Source organism: Pieris rapae, chromosome 4, assembly GCF_905147795.1.
Source record: "Pieris rapae chromosome 4, ilPieRapa1.1, whole genome shotgun sequence".
Lineage (NCBI taxonomy): Eukaryota > Metazoa > Arthropoda > Insecta > Lepidoptera > Pieridae > Pieris > Pieris rapae.
The window spans coordinates 2,079,129-2,096,534 of record NC_059512.1 but is presented as its reverse complement, the minus strand read 5'-3'; the positions used below and the strand labels follow the sequence as shown (position 1 = coordinate 2,096,534).

At 32.6% G+C, this 17,406-nt stretch overlaps 1 protein-coding gene across 1 annotated transcript; it reads right to left on the bottom strand.

Moving 5' to 3' along the window:
- Positions 1-7,008: 7,008 nt before the first annotated feature.
- On the bottom strand, positions 7,009-13,933 carry LOC110994554 (E3 ubiquitin-protein ligase RNF25). Its single transcript, XM_022261258.2, has 7 exons — positions 13,743-13,933; positions 13,363-13,669; positions 11,889-12,107; positions 11,342-11,458; positions 10,476-10,592; positions 9,804-9,934; positions 7,009-9,532 (listed from the first exon to the last, which is right to left on the bottom strand). The coding sequence occupies exons 1-7, from the start codon at positions 13,766-13,768 to the stop codon at positions 9,478-9,480; spliced, it is 972 nt and encodes a 323-aa protein (XP_022116950.1). The 5' UTR covers positions 13,769-13,933; the 3' UTR covers positions 7,009-9,477.
- Between the last annotated feature and the right edge of the window lie 3,473 nt (positions 13,934-17,406).

Sequence of the window (17,406 nt, the reverse complement as noted above, 5' to 3'; positions counted from 1 at the left end):
TAATCAGCGTGTCCTGTGACACATAGGCCTCTTCCAGCTGTTTCCATTCTTTTCTCATGTTAGCTTTTCTTGTCCAAGTTGTGCCTCCTATTCACTTTATATTGTCTGCCCATCTTTTGCCCTTCTTCCTCTTTCCTTTTTCCATCGCGTGGTTGCCATTCTGTTATTATTTTTGTCCATTTCAACCTGCTATCCAACGGTCCAACGCCATTTCAAATGCCTTATTTTCTTTATAATGTCCTCTACTTTGGACGCTGATTTTATCTCTTCTGCCCTTTTTCGATGTCTCGGTTACACCCACCATGCTTATTTCCGGTGGTATATAGTAGAGCTAATAAAACAAACAAAGATTAGCATCTTTTAACTTCGGAGAGACAATATCAATCTTCACGATCTTAAGAAATTAAATTTAACACCTATGATCTGTGCTACCCACAGGCCAGTCTCAATAAATATTAAGTGCCATGACAGAATCGGTATAGAAATAACTTCATATTACCTTTCGAAGTTGGCGATCATCATGGCTACTTTATAGATGCCGCGCTTGTGAACAATGACTTGGTACTTTGTCCGAACCATTGTCAAATTTTCTTCAACCAATACGTTCCACTGCGGCCAGGTCTGTTTCTAATTGCCCTGCCTTATATGATAAGATGGAGAAGCTTGTTTTTGGTATTTAAGTAAGATATATTTATATGAAACTCAGGATTATTCTTAATTTGTATTAGTTGGACTTACATTTTTTATAGATATAAGTGTGTCTATAGATTTACTTATATAGATATAAATCATTACCTTAAGATATTTTTTGCTATTATTTTTTATGTATTTTATTTTGTGTTTGCTAGTTTAATTTTTTCTCTTGCTAGCTTGCTTACGTTCGAATATAATTTGTATGTGTGTAAAATTTGTGATATCATATTTTCTTGTATAATTAACGTGTATGCGTTTGTTATAAATAAAAAAATAAATAAATAAACAAGATGTTACTCATCAAAACATCGAGATGGTCGTGGCCTCAGTATTACCCATATCGGATCTCTGACTCATTGCAATAATTGTTGCTATGCTCAAAATACAAGAATAAATCTTTATAATATATAAGTATTTATATTTAAATTTTTATTATTAATTTAAGTAAATACTCAATAAAAAATCTTTTTCATTTGTAATTTGACGATTGATGTAACATTCCTGTGTCAGGAGTGTAGATTTGAAATAAATATTTACAAATCTCAAAATCTGAAAATATAGGATGTTTTGCTCCGGAAATCATTGTTAAATTAGATGCATAAATAGGTATTTATGCAGGTTAGGTAACCAACAATATAACAAATATTTAGGCAAGCTGGCCTCGGGATTTCAACGATACTATGTTACCCCATAGGTAGAATTTGTTCGTTATTCCGGAATTCAAACCTAAGAACAATTGTTTTGTCATTTTTATCTCCATAAAAACCTTCCTTCAGAGTTCAAATAATAAATAAAAATACTCAAGTTGTTTCAGTTGTCTTCAAGTATTTCTCTTTAGCAACATGTTTGTCGTTTATTTTTTATATATTTATAAGATGTATCTAATAATAAAAAAGGCAATATTACAAGTTTCATCTCTATCTAAGCAAAACGGTGACACACCATTGATTCAAATGTGAGGGCTCAGCTTACACACCCACAGCACAACTTTCTTTATTTCGTCCTTCCACGATCGTCACTGTATAAAAATCTCTTAGTAACACAAATGATCAACAAATAACTTTCATTTCATTTAAAGATAAAAATGGGCAGTTCTGAATTAGTTTAGTATTTTTTATTATCAAGAACTTTAAACATGGTGAGAGATTTTAGTAGAAGAAACATGGGTTAAACTTTATGCTAATGTTCTTAAAATAAGCTACTTGATTTTCAATATTATTTCTTCCTGAAAGTGTTCTTTGAAAATACAATTAATAAATTCTAGCATCGAGAATGTCCATGGGCGGCTGTATCACTTAATATCAGATGAGCCTCCTGCCCGTTTGCCCCCTATTCTGTAATAAAAAAAACCTAAATCCATACAATCAGTGCACGGCCCGTGTAAAAATTTAAAGAGATAACGATTTTGTTATAAAACTATTTCTATACCAACAGTGTATACACGTAAACATCGAGTGAAACGGAGTATCCGAGGTCTTATAAGCAGGAACAAAGATATCTCCCATATAAGAACAGTTCATGCAGATTCTATCGGAAGTGAGCGAAGGTTGCACCATATTTGTCGCAAAACCTGCTGCGATTCGATTTTTAAATTGAAACTTTAAGCTCAATATAATTCTGACCTTGATTAATTTTAATACTTTGTTCACATTGTATACAATGTATAAGTTACTATGTATAACAGTTTGGTGCCGAATAAGTGTACATTATGTTACCTATATGAATAAATGATTTTTGACTTTGACTTTGAATAAAAGTTATCTTATAACTAGCTGGTTCTAGTGCTGAAATCTTTCACTCCATGTCACGTGGAGCATGAGATGTCAATGTTATTTGTGACCTCTAATAAAATAGTCTTATAGTGAGTGCTGGCTGCCTTGAGTCAGAAATATGTAGAAAGTGTACAAGAGGTACCTAAAATTTGTAAATATATTCTAACTTTAACATGAAGTTAAATGACAGATTAGACAACACAGACAAAGCTTTTGTCGGCCTGGTCTTCTGTCACCCATGGAGAATGTAATACATTTACCGGACTACATTTATACCAGATAGTGTAGTCCTACATACTCCTGTCTTTTTAGCGGTGAAAGGAATTTCTCTCATGATTATCAAACAATTTTGAGGTGAAATTTCTTTAGGCGCATGAACGTAAAATTTTTACGGAACGTCACGTAGATGTGCAGCGTTTTTGTAGAAGAAAAGGAAGAGAACGATTGAGACCGACAGCGAGAGAGTGAGATAGGGAGATCGAGAAAAAATACACGGTATTGGTTGATAATGATTAGGCCTAAATATCAAAACTTTAGATGGCAATTCTGTCACACAACGTCTTGTTGTAATAAACGCAGATTTTTATTTATTTATATTATAATTAGCAATAGCACGTATACAGTGTGAATATAGATTCACTAATACATGGAGTGATCATATACTGGTACTGATCGATTATTAGGGCTTTTAGCTTAGTAATAAATCATTTACAAAGTTTCTCTTCTGACATGTGTATTGTGTACGCACGCACTTTTTTTAGTTGTACAATTTGAATTTTGTTCCGTACATTGTTAACAAGATTAAATTACTTAGCTTAACTATAATCACAACTAATGTCTTTAGTCATAAAAGTACTCAGTACTTCGAATCCAGTACAAATCAGACACGTAGGTTTGTCTAACTATCCATAGTATTCCTCACAGTATCGATCCGTCTAGCGGCCAGCCCTTTTTGTGACCTTCCCAGTTTCTGATGTACTATAAAGATGTATTTAGTACTTGATATCAGGAGTCTAGGACAACAGAAATATAATGTAATTTTGTTAGAAAATAACTTTAAAGATTGTTGTAACTGGATTCTGGGTGATTTTTTGTAAGGAACTTTTGATTATATTATTAGTCACTTGTCGACCATGATTGTTGAAAATCGGTTAATAACGTTAATCATATATAGAACGCTCTTGACTTGCGAACTGGTGGTAAATGTAAATTTACGATTGATTTAATTAGTTTTTCTTGACGTTCATAAGTGTACATGTTTACCTAAATGAATAAAGATATTTTGATTTGATTTGATTAAAATTCTCGTGTCACAATGTTGGTTTGCATACTCCTCCGAAACGGCTTGACCGATTTTTATCAAATTTTATATGCATATTCAGTAGGTCTGAGAATCGGCTACTACCTTTTACTTGCATACCCATAGGCGTCATGTTAAAAAAAATCTTGAGGCGTCAACCTCAAGAATTTTCTTTATATTTTTGATGAAATTTTTCATTTTTATTTTTTATGATACATCATATAAAAATACATACAACCCTTAATTTTGACCAACTCTACAATTAACCACTATTTTTTATTTGATAGTTAAGGACTTTGAAGTTTGTCACTAGGGTAGCGTAGTACCTTAAATGCTCCATGTTGGTTTGTTCCAATAGTAATAAAATTTGAGTGTACATTAAGCCAGGTGTGATCAGTTTTTTTCAGCTTAAACCAACTCAGATGCACGCCCAGCTAAATTTGTTATTAAATGATAATTTAATAACAAATAATAATAATTTGTTATTGAATAATGAAAGTAGTAGCTTTAGTAATTTCATTTTAATATGTAGAGTTTACTAGTTCGCAGAAATAGTTAATACATAAAATTTTATTTGTTGAATCTATTTGATTGATTATTTGAAATAAGTGTTTAGCCCTCTGTTCTTACCAAAAATTTTATTGATCTCGATCCAGGAAGATTGAGCATAATAATTGCCAAGCAGATATAATCCATACAAAAAGTACCTATATATTATACCTATGAAAACATTTTTCTTTTCCTAAGCCTGCCTAACTTAAAATAGTGCTATTTATTATTATATTTTTTATTGTATTCAATATTTGTATTTACACCTATTTGCGTAAAATCCTTGCTAATTAAAATCTTTAGCTCCGTACAGAAGCTCCGTTACTTCTCTGATTATTTGGAGCACATACATAATAAATTTAAACTAAGTACATAGTACTAAGTTCCTTTATTATGTACTGAATGGCGTGTACTTACCTCTAATACAGTGTTCCGTAAACTTTTTGCGTTTAAGGTAGGCACATCTAGGAAAACTATTTTTTTTAGTGTAACACCACAAATAAAAAAACAGTTTAACGTAATAATAATAAACATTGATTGTTAATCAACAAACCCCAATTTAAATAGCAGAAAAGGTATCGTTATAAAGGCCTGTTTAATTGAGGATTGTCTAAATTTGGATTAATGGTTGACAGAGCTGCTCTCATCTCATTATCGATTGTCTTGAGGCGTTCCCTTGAGCTCATTTAAGTGAGCAAAAATATCCGCCAGATATAGGTGGTACCACCTTTTGTTGAACAATGAATTAATATATCCAACATAATTTGTCTTAGGGTAAATTAGAGCAGTGTTGGTCTGGTGGCTTTAGCGTGCGACTGTCATACCTAAGGTCGTAGGTTGGATTCCCGGCTGTGCACCAATGGAGTTTCTTTCTATGTGCGCATTTAACATTTGCTCGTACAGTGAAGGAAAACATCGTGAGGAAACCGACATGTCTTAGACCCAAAAAGTCGAAAGCGTGTATCAGGCACTGGAGGCTGAACACCTACTTGCATATTAGATTTAAAAAATGATCATGAAACAGATACAGAAATCTGAGGCCAAGACCTAAAAAGGTTGTAGCGCCACTGATTTATCTTTTTGTATAATAAATTGTAAATACGGGACTTACAGTTGTCCTACTATATACAGATACCGGCAAACTTCTTGAGCATTAAACAAGGGAGAGGGGGAAATTTTGCGCATCGTATCGCAGCGCGGGACACAAATGTCAATTGATTGACCAATCATGCGATCGACACGTCACTCTCCCTCCTCCCAGCGATACCTAAAAATCGCTTCTGCGCAGGCATGAGGACATTTGTTCAAGATATTTGCCGGTATCTGTACTGAAAGTCTTGCGGGGATGATGGCCCAAGAATTCGCGAAGAAGTCGGATTCTTTCTACTTATGGGAGATACGAGCGACGGTGAAGGCCAAGTTTGTTTACTTACCAAGGACCTGAACCAGTCTATTGCACAGATCCCCGTTAACAAAAACGTTGCACCTACTGAATGATTTCTCAATATAATTCTCCGACATAATAAGTTCGCAGGGTTCGCAGGTGCATTACTATTTAATATTGTATACTTTTATTAATTTTTATTCCGATATTATAGTATTGGCTTAGCACTGTTAGGACAATTTTTATATTTCTATAAATAAATAAATATTTAATAAGGGGACAGTGTAATTGTTCCTATCATTGTTTTGAGATTATAATCTGTATTGAATCAAAAATAATTTCGATAATTTAGTCACGGTTGCGTGTCTAAATGACTAGCAATAAAACACAATTATCTTTGGTTTAATTTATTACGTATATTCATTACACATAGAGGTAAAATTACGAACTGACATTTACCGAATACACGTTGAGCGTACTTAATACGCTATAACATCGAAATACATTTTAACTATAACTAGATTCGTGAACATGTGAAAAATAGTAGTTTAATCTATTAAATAAATCTAGTGGCGCTAGAACCTTTTTAGCTGCCTCACATTTCTGTATCTGTTTCAAGATCGTTTGTCAATCTAATAGGCAAATAGGTGATCAGCCTGTGCTTGATATACGCCGTCTAAGGCAAGCCGGTGTTTTCTTCACCATTCGAGCGAATGTTAAATGCGCACCTAGAAAGAGCATAGGCGTGGTCTGACTCACGCGAGTCTCACGCTAAAGCTACTACTAGGACAACACTACCCAAAATATACAAGTATTTGTTTAGTTTTTTCTTATATTTAATCAAGTGACATAACTTTATAACATATGCAGCTGTCAGTAACATCATTTCTCCGCCATACGAATTCAGAAAATTAATGAAATAAGGATTTCAGATTATAATTAAAACGAGTGAAAATACTAAGAATATATCAACAGTGCTTGGCAAAAAACAATCTCAGATACAGAAATTTGATAGAAATTCCTATTAAACACTAATTACGAAAAACTACATGTAAGGTTTATCCAATTATAGTATTTTAAGCTAAAAATCAAGAAAATAAATTATAATAGTTTTTATCCTATAATTTTTTCTAAAAACACACACTGTCACATGTTCAACGAGTCAGATCATTTTGATTATACTAATAAATAGAGAGCCATTGTGACCGCTGTGAACCCGATATTTTTTTTTAAACCCGCGGACGCCACCTTGTTAAATGACTGATCTCGCACTCCTGTCAAAGTCAAACGCCGTGACTGAAATTGTATTATATTTTCTGTTTCAATAACAGATCTACAGCAATCAAATGGTCTATCTTTTAGCTATAGCATAGACAATAATTATAACATCTAAGTACCTTTCCTTCCCAAATACTTCCATTTCCCGCGTACTATTCCAAAATAAGCGAAATTATTTCCAGCGAACTGTATAAATACAACAAAAATAATGTCGACAAAAGCTAAATGCTGACATCAACAAAATACTACTATTTTTTTAAATAAACACTATATTCAAACGGAATGTCAGAGCCTAGATATAAAAAAATATATAAAAATACAACGAAAATGTTTGGATTATCCTAAAAATCCTGACCCGTGACATAGTGATCTAATCGGCAGGGTTTTGTCTGTGGTTCAAACTAGCAAAATCATTTATGCCTTATTCTACAATTAAATAAGTACAAAACCTAAATACCTATATTTACATAAACGCGACAAGCAATCTCAAATAAAAATATTTAAATATGCTGTTGGGCATGTATAGATAAAAGTTTCTGTACATAAAACATATATGTAATTAAAATCATTGTTAATAAATATACAAATATTGTACCGGTCTAATAACAATTGTTTGTTAGGTTTATTCAATGGAAATTTAAGGCCATAGACCATATATATGAAGTATGCTTCCAAAGAAACATTGCGTGTTACAATTTACAAATTTAATATATAACAAACTAATTAATTCACTAAGCGAGCACATGTTCAAAAAAAGGTTAAGAAAATTTATTTCAGTTGAAAATATTAATTTGGGTACAGGCAACATTTTAAATCAATCAAAAATCCCATCTGTATCATTCGATCACATATCCACATTTGAGGGACGGATGCATTTCGTTCTTATTTTGAGTAGCATTTGAAATGTCATGTCACGTCATGTAGGATTTTGACAGTTTACTGAATGCGTCAAATTGACAGCCACGAACAGTTCTATAGACTCAATAGAAGTTATAGTATACACAGATGCTGTTTCATACTTACATAGAACGCCTGTGTTGTGACCAGAGTTCCTTATATGCTCTTTATATTCCGACTCGGGAACCCGTAAAAACGTGGTTTTATTGTTACACTACTACTTCTAATATTATTAGGACATGACCTTTTACATGTAAAATTCCCACATGTAAGAAAATCTCTATAACCGGTTTTCCATATGCATCCGCCTCTTTAAAATACTTACATTACATTAAATTGTAATCTATTTGACTAGGATTCGTCACAGAAATGTACCTTACACTAAGAGTACACATATTATTTGTGCCGCCCCATCTTGACATAAGCTCGGAGATGACTTCTAAATAGTTCCAGAATGTGCAAGTGTTGTCTCTCTTTAACACACTTCAAATGAAAGAGACAGGCATGGATTGTTTTCAATTGTATTTTAAGTTTTTTTTAGGTTAATTTAAATTATCTAAATTTTTACACATATCTTAAGCATTATTCTGTTGGCTGTTGCAAACTATTTCTAAGTCATCTTTAAATGTCGGACCACGCAGATTTTTTCACAGATTTTTTTAAATACATTTTTATACTGCGGGTCTTTCTACATTATTTTGAGGGTAGAACCACAACTACCCTCAGAAATTTGATCAAATCTGCAATGATTTTGACAACGATTCAAACATTCTGCGTAGAATCAAAAACCGATTATATTAGCGAATCATCAGATTAACCGACACAATTGCGCTTTGGGATTGGGTGGAAAGTACCTTTAGTGAAACATAATATAATTTATAATTATAATGATTGCTCTTCAACAAAATTACAGAATAAAAATAAAATAACAAGACAGTATACTATTTAATTTAATTTCGGGTAAGTTTTAAGGACCAATGTTACCAAAACAAAAATTTGTAGAAAGATTTATTAACAAGAAACAGTTTAAGTTTTTTAAACAAGTTGAACAAAGAAATGCAATATTGTCGAGAGCAAGCAGAAACTAATGACTCTAAGATCCATATTCTAATACGTGTCGACGTCACAGACGTCACAACATCATCTTGAATCTCCTTTCGTTTGATTTAAGTGTGATAAACGTTCTAGAATACGGGCCTAAAACAGCAAACAATATTAAGCTTAGTTCGCACAAAAGCTCATGCATGTATATTATGTAGAAAACGTTATATAAGGTAAATCGTCAGTCTGTATAACCCGACCGAGTCGGTTAACATAAGGGACCCTGTATAGGAACTTATTATTAGCACATTATAATCGATTTTCGATCCGACTTCAAAAGTCATCGAATTGAGCATTAATTTCCTTAAAACACCTTTAAAGCTGTATTTAACCTCGACAACCTGTAAGATTTCTTTGAATTGATGCAGAATGTTTAAAACGTTACCTAACGGAGGGTAGTTGCAATTTAATATTGAGGGTAGATGTGGGTTTGCGAGTGGGATGGGGCGCGTGTGAGAGAGAGGTCGCTAGGGTATAGCTGGCGGTTCTGTTGGCGATGCGGGTCACCGCGAACCGCCGCGACCACGCCTACCTGGCTTACCGCGACGATTGAATCCCCTGAAATTTACACAGAGTACTACTTAAAAAGATATATTTATTTAAAGCAACATCAACAGATATGACAAATAAACCTTTCAAGATGTGTTTATTTTTCATTTATCTTTGCAATTAATATCTACTTTACATAAGTGAAGGAATATTTTAAACAAAATAAAATTTCTACATTTTTTCTATTTCAACTTAATATTGTAATGTTTAGATTGGAATTTTATTCCAACTTTTATACATTAAACGATATATTGTCAGACAAGTATAGACAATGACTTGCCTATAAGGTCCGCGGTAGGGCGGGCGTGTGGGCGAAGCTGGTGCACCGGAAGCGGAATTGCCCATTCCACGAACACTGCTTGATGTTTCAGGTCTTGGGTTTTGGGTGCCACTAGTCGATGATTTTGGTTCCTGAATAGATGTTTAGAATAAATATTGACAAAGACAAATGTTTGTGTGTTTTTCTTGACATATAAATTGTTTTACATATTTGTGTCAAGTTATAATTATTTTGTAAATATAATTTTTATATAGAGAAATAGATAAAAATTTCGTTTTGTTACAATAGTTAAGAAACTATACAAGAGTATACATGGAACATCGTAACTATGTGAATATATTAGCACCATGTATCTAGATAATAATTTAGTTATCTGCTGCATTATATTTTATACCATGCGCCCATTTTTAGTAAAGTAGTGATATTCATTCTAGGTACATATAATCATCAAATGAAAGAGAAGTATGGAGTTTCTTGCCCATTCTTCTCCATATGAACTTTTGGAAGGGGCAAATAGTAATTTTTTCTTAAATTCAAAAGCCATTCGAAAAGGCCTAATTTAAATAAATGATTTGACTGACTTAATCAAAACTTGCTTTCTTTAGTCAATTTACCCAAAATATTCTAATATGATATTGTATTTGAATTTATCAGGAAAAAAAAACTTCTTACCTCTTGGTCAGTGGGATCGGTGATGATGAGTGGTGGTGGTTCGGAATCTCCTACTCCAATGACTCCCCCACGAGCTATCTGGTGAGCCATGAGCGCTGCCATACGTTCTTGCATTGCCTGATATAAATATAATACATACATATTACATACACAATCTTTCTACAAGAAATTGTTTAAACTAAGTGAATGGTCATTAAATTTTATTTATGTTAATATTGTGTAATAAAATCTATACTTACAATAAGTTCATGATAATATTGATTGATTGAAAAATTGCAGGAAAGAAATTGGCTGAATTATTTTTGTGATAAAATTGAAAGCGCCTTTAAAGACTGCTTTTATTACCGATTTTGTCTAAATATATGACGAGCCAAATGTAAATATTAATATAATCACAATTTTAGAAGGTACTCATATTATCATAGTAATTCTTTTTAGATCTGGGCTTCAGTTTCCTGTATCTGTTTTGTGACCATTTGTCAACCTAATGGGCAAGTAGGTGATCAGCCTCTAATGCCTGATACACGCCGTTGACTCGTTTGGTCTAAGGCATGCCAGTTTCCTTACAATGTTGTTCACCATTCAGGTTAAATCACTAATGTTAAATCCGCATTTAGAAAGAAAGTCCATTGGTGCACAGCCGGGGTCAAACCTAGGACATCAGGGATGAGAGTCACACGCTGAAGCAACACTTCCAACATGAAATTAGTAATTTAAATTTTGTCTTTGCTTGACAGTTGTCTTTCTACAATCACTATAATACCCGATGACAAAATTATATAGGCTCCAACAACTTTAAAATAGTAATTCCAATTAATATTCTCATTTTACCAATAAAAAATCAATCAGTATTAGACTTTTCAAACCTTAATTTCATCAGTGAGATGGAAAGGCTGGGCATCAATGGATTCAACCGGAGGTGGGGCTTTCTTCAGATCATCCACATTGAATTGGACTGTGGACCGACATACTGGACAAGTTTGCTGGAATTAATATTACTTTGTTATTGTAAAAACGATTGCTTGACCAATAAAAATAAATATTTGTGTTTGGTATATGTATGCAAGAAACAGAAATTTATTGAAATATTTGTTTAGATTAGTTTCCATTAGAAATAGATAGATAATTAAACATACTATCATTAAAAGCCTTTAATAGTTTTAGCCATTAAAAGGTCACACAAAGTTTGTTTGTATTTGACTTTTTCTATTGAAGACCAGATGAAACATATTTTGTTTATCAGATATAAACTATTATTTATTTTAAATTATAAAACTGTCACTGTGGTTTATAGCAAGCACACATACTTATTTATGAACCTACCACAGGCCCACATTGATAAGAACTTGGCAAAGTTTTTGTTATTATGAACTTCAGCATGAGTAATGTTTTGTGGAATATGGACTATCTAACCTGATGAGGCTTCGCTTCCATCCGTTGCCACATTGGTAATTTCTCAAACTCCTCATCATAGTACTTCTTGCCAGCAATACAATGTTTAGACAAACATTGACTATGAAAATAGTGGAAACAAGGAGTCTTTATAAATATATCTCCTTTAACAAATCCATGCAGACAAATTGCACATTGACCTCGTGGTAGATTGCATTGAGTAAGGCACTCCCGTACCATCTAAAAATTGTTTTCAAAGTCTAAGTAAGTAAGCAAGATAAATAAAAACATCTAAAATAAATTATATATAAGCAAAATGTTAATAAACTTGAAATTAGAAGAATTTTCTAAAGACAAAACAGCGCTAATTGCTAAAACCTTGAATAAAACTCCTAGTTCATTTGAGTTTTATTCATTATTGTTTGCTGACAATGCTAGGTTAAGGGAAAATTTTTCTTTGTCATATATCTAGGTCACACAGAACCTGTTGCAATAAAAGATTACACTAAAGGATGGTTAGAGTTACACTTAATTATACATAATGAGACATTATTCCTTTGGTAATTTAATATCAAAGCTTGTTAGTGACTAAAAACAAAACAAACCAGTGGTGCCACAAACTTGCTAGGCTGTTTCATGATCATGTTAGCCTAAAATTTCCAGTATTCTACTACTTAATTACTATGCTTTAAGTATTGCAATAAAACTAAATCCCAAAATGGTAGACATACATAAACAGGAAAAATTAAGGACCCCTCTATGAGTAAACCTTTAGTAGAACTAATTTATATAGTCAGTTTGTGGGTTGGATCTTATATTCAATACCTTGAATTTGATTATACTGAGTATGTAGGAGTCTCGGGGGACCTTGATTCGAAAACCTCTGTGAGATTTGGAGTAATTTATGCTGCTTGAGTTGTAATTTAAGCTAATTAATTTTTTTTTTCGATGTTTTGTGCAATATTAGAAATTTGTAAACAATCCGCCAGAACAGTGTGTTAGTGTTACAGTGCAGATTATTCGTTAAAAAGCCGTTACTTTTTACATTTCTGTTGTTTTCTCGTCAATGTGCGTGCTTTTATTTGTTTTTTTTTAAACTTGGTGAATTTTGCTTGGTAAACGACCGGCTTATGTGGATGACTTTGAGGACGATGGGCCCAGTTAATGTTAGGTATTATATGTATGTTTTGGTTTATTTTTATTTTTCTACTGATATAACTGTTTCTAGTACTTGAAATTGGTTGGGGGTGATAAGTATACCCTCCCCCGACCTCAAAATCGAGGTATTGAATTGTAAACCTTAACCCAGTTTGTTAAGTCACAACCAAAATAAAGATTATTAACCCATAATTTTATAAATTAATTTTATCAGGATTTATTAAATCTATTAATTTTTAAAATTAGAGAGTTTAGCAAAAGCAAAACAATTTAATAACTTTTGATTCTCAATTTGTATAGAACTCAAATGAGTACAAATAAATGTATCATAACATACCTCTATCAATTCATAAACAATAAGATGTCCTATATTGTCAATTAACTTGTCTTCTATATCAGTTTGAATGCATGAAAGGATCCTGTCATCCAGGCCTCTAGGATTTCTCATGATGACCTTGGGGCTACTCTCAGGATAGTCAGGAGATAGATAAATCTCTAAAGTCAAACGAACATACTGCTCATCACTTTTATCGCATGTCGAAGGCAGCACATTCATTTCAATACCCTTTGGTACACCATCCTCCCATTTGATTATAATGTCTGGAGAAAATATTGCTTCAAGTGCTTGTAACTCTTCAAAAACTCTGAAATAAAATTATTATAAGTTAAAACGTTAGTTTTTATTTAAAAAAATAATATTATAGGCAAAGAACAAACCTTTCATCAACATCGGCGACCGACATGATGATAGCACAGCGCAAACTGGCCTAAATTTTATCCGGGGCTCGGTGGAAGATAGGTAGCTTTCCTAGTGCATAAGTTCAGGCAGGCGCAATGCAGTCTTTGATCGTTGCAGCGAACAGCTGGTTTTGGGAATCGCAACAAAAATCAATCTTGTTATACATCACGCTCGGTTGACACGATTGACTGCTGACAGTTCACCACAGACTCCACTGACGGCAGACCAAAGAGTTAATTAATGTGCAGAGATAGATACTAAAGTGATATCAGCCCCCTAACTAATATATCATTTAAAAGATTATCTATAACATTTAAAAGACTACAGTTATGATTACATAAAATTGTAACAAGTATTGAAGTATGAATTCGCTGGAACCGTGAACACATCGTGAGGAAACCAACTTGCCATAGACCCAAAAAGCAACAACAAGTGTCAGGCACAGAAGGCTGATCACCATTTGTTTTTTAGATTGACAGAAGATCATTAAACATATACAGAGGTCAAAGTCCCAAACCGAAAAAGGTTGGAGCGCCACTGATTTATTTTATGATTTTCATTTTTCTGTTCTGAAGATCCTATTATAATACTGTCTTCCTTAGCTAAGGTAACCTACGGATCATCGAAGCAGTGATGGTTATTATCTTAACCTGATGTCCTTTTATGAAATATTGGATTTTATTGAAAAAAAATATTAAATTAAAATTATAATTACTTAATTAATGTTTAATGTTTAAAGAACTTTATTTCTCATTACAAAACAGAAATATTTTATTTACATGAGAAACTTAATATAATAATATGTATATATACGAGCGAGATACACGTCGCCATTAGCCGTCACAATTTTAGTCAACTATGTTCATTCTAAGATGCATCTTTACTGCCTTTTTCAATTTGTCATAGTTATCAATATTAAAACGATTTACTGCTAATTTGGCAGTTGCGTTGTTTTACGCACATGGCTGTTAATTTAGAGGACCCTTGTTTAAGCTCGGTGATCACTAATTATACCGCACCTTGAAAACCAAACCGTCACTAAACGAAATTTGGCAAAATTGAGTTATGAATACCATCTGTTGCAAGTTTATTGTACTTAGAGAATGTGAAGACACCCTTAGTTTTATTGCAAACATAGTCCGCTAGAGAGCGCTAGTGTCATTACGCTTTTATGGGAAACGTATGCGCCATCTTATTAGAATACTGTCATTTTGTCATTAGTGTCGGTGCCTTACGCATAAAACGTTTGAAATTTATAGGAAAAGTGTATTTTTTCGCTTAGGAACGGTATTCCAGTGATGATAGCGGTAAGTATAGCATTATTTTAAGTAGATAAGTGTACTTTTTTCATTAAGAACAGTTTTCCTACAAATTATCTTTGTAAATTCCATTTTTTTAGAATTTTAGAACCAGAAAAGAGAGGAAAACATGAAAACCATGGTACAAAAATTCCTGATGAGCACTTAATGGCTGTAAAAAATCATATTAATTCAATACCAAGAATTGAAAGTCACTACTTGAGGAAGCAAACCACGAGAGAATATATCGATGGCGGAAAAAACGTTACTGACCTTTACAATGACTACAAAGAAGAATGCATTAAAAAAAAGATCCGTTTGTTAAAATTCACACTTACAGAAAAGTTTTCAATGAGGAATTCAATATAAGTTTTTTTATACCGAAAAAAGATCAATGTGTTCTATGTACAAGTTATAAAAATGCAGAACAAAGCGAGAAAAATAATTTAGAAGAAAAATATCAGCGGCATTTAAAAGAAAAAGATGAGAGTAGGAATGAGAAAGCTAAAGACAAAAAGGGTGTCAATTCCGAAAAAATTGTGGCATGCTATGATTTACAAGCAGTGTTACCTGTACCAAGAGGCGATGTATTTGTATTTTATTATAAATCAAAATTGAACTGTTACAATTTTACAATATGCGAACTCGGAACAGACAACACAGAATGTTTCTTTTGGAATGAGGTGGAAGGGAATAGAGGAGCATGTGAAATTGGGACATGCGTATACAAATATTTATACAATATATCCACTGCTGCTTCTAAACCCATTGAAGTAATATTTTATTCCGATAACTGCTGTGGCCAACAAAAAAACCAGTTTATCATCTCGCTTTATATTCATGCTCTATCCGAACTGCAGAATCTTAAGTCTATCACTCATAAATTCCTCATCAAAGGCCATACTCAAAACGAAGGGGACGCAGCGCATTCTACCATCGAAAAGCAAGTAAAAAAGGCTTTACGATCAGGCCCTATTTATGTGCCTGACCAGTACGTTCAAATTATAAGAGAGGCTAAAAAAAAGGGAAGAAGTTTAATATGAATGAAATGAGCTACAGTGAATTTTTAGACATCAAAAGCTTGGTAGAGTACAAATTTAATAAAGATGTAGAAGGAGAAGCAGTGAAGATAGGCGATCTAAAAGCGATAAAAATAGAAAAAGACAATGAAAATAAAGTGAAAGTTTTTTATAGAACTTCCTATATGGAAAAGGAGTACAAAGAAACAAATCTCTGTCAACAGAAAACCCGTAATATACGTAGGGCAAATTCTCGTCCTCGCCCTCAGTTAAAAAGGCTGTACAATTCAAAGCTTCAGTTGACTGCACGTAAAAAGGCTGATTTAAAATCTCTTGTACAGGCTAATCACATTCCAAGATATTACGCATCTTCTTTTTATAACAATATTATAAATTAATCTATCTATTAGTAGTAGTAATAAGTAGAAATAAAAAGCAACGATAAAAAGATCTTGGCAACAGGGAAGGTCCCTGTTGCCAAGATCTCGTAATAACAATTTAACGTTCCTAAGTTGATTACAAAGATCTCATTGATCTCAGAATATTGCCATTGATTAAAAATAATTAATAATTAGAGTTAAGTGTACTTTAATAAATATTTAGTGTTAAGTGTTAAATGGAGACACCTTTTATATTGTGGCATATTTTTATTTTCTGCATTTTTATTGGAATTGACAGAAATCTCAATTCGGAATAATTTTCTGTTTTTTCTTTTTAATTTACTGTTTAGAATAGTTTTGAGTTAGTAACCAGTAAAGTTCTTAGTAGATTTTATGGAAATAAAATTTTTTTCACACAAAGTTTTTTTACTAATAATAATAATAATCCAGTAACGAATAAAAAACAACATTGTAATTCTATAATAATGCTGCTAATTAGGCAAACGAGCATTATAATTGTGGTAATTGTAAATGACACTAATGCTCTTATAACGAAATGTTTAGCGGAATAGTGACACTATGGGGGTCTTTTTTAAAAAAACCTTTGATTTTATTATACAAACCCCAGTTTATGAATATAATTTTACTAGAAATTAAAAGAAGGTTTAATGCTTAAACTCCAATGCAGAAAAAATAATCCATAATTTACTTTTAAAATTGTTTTCTGAGCCTTTACTTTTTTACAAAACTTTAAACGCGAATTCCCAAAAACTGTGGATTTCGTTTAATGACGGTTTGGTTTTCAAGGTGCGATACGTGAATACACATTTAAAGACAAACTCAAAACATACACAATATATTTTAAAGATAAGATTTTTCTAAAAATAATCATATAGTCAAAATTACTTTTGTTTGTCAATCATAGGCTATATTTAATTCCACCAT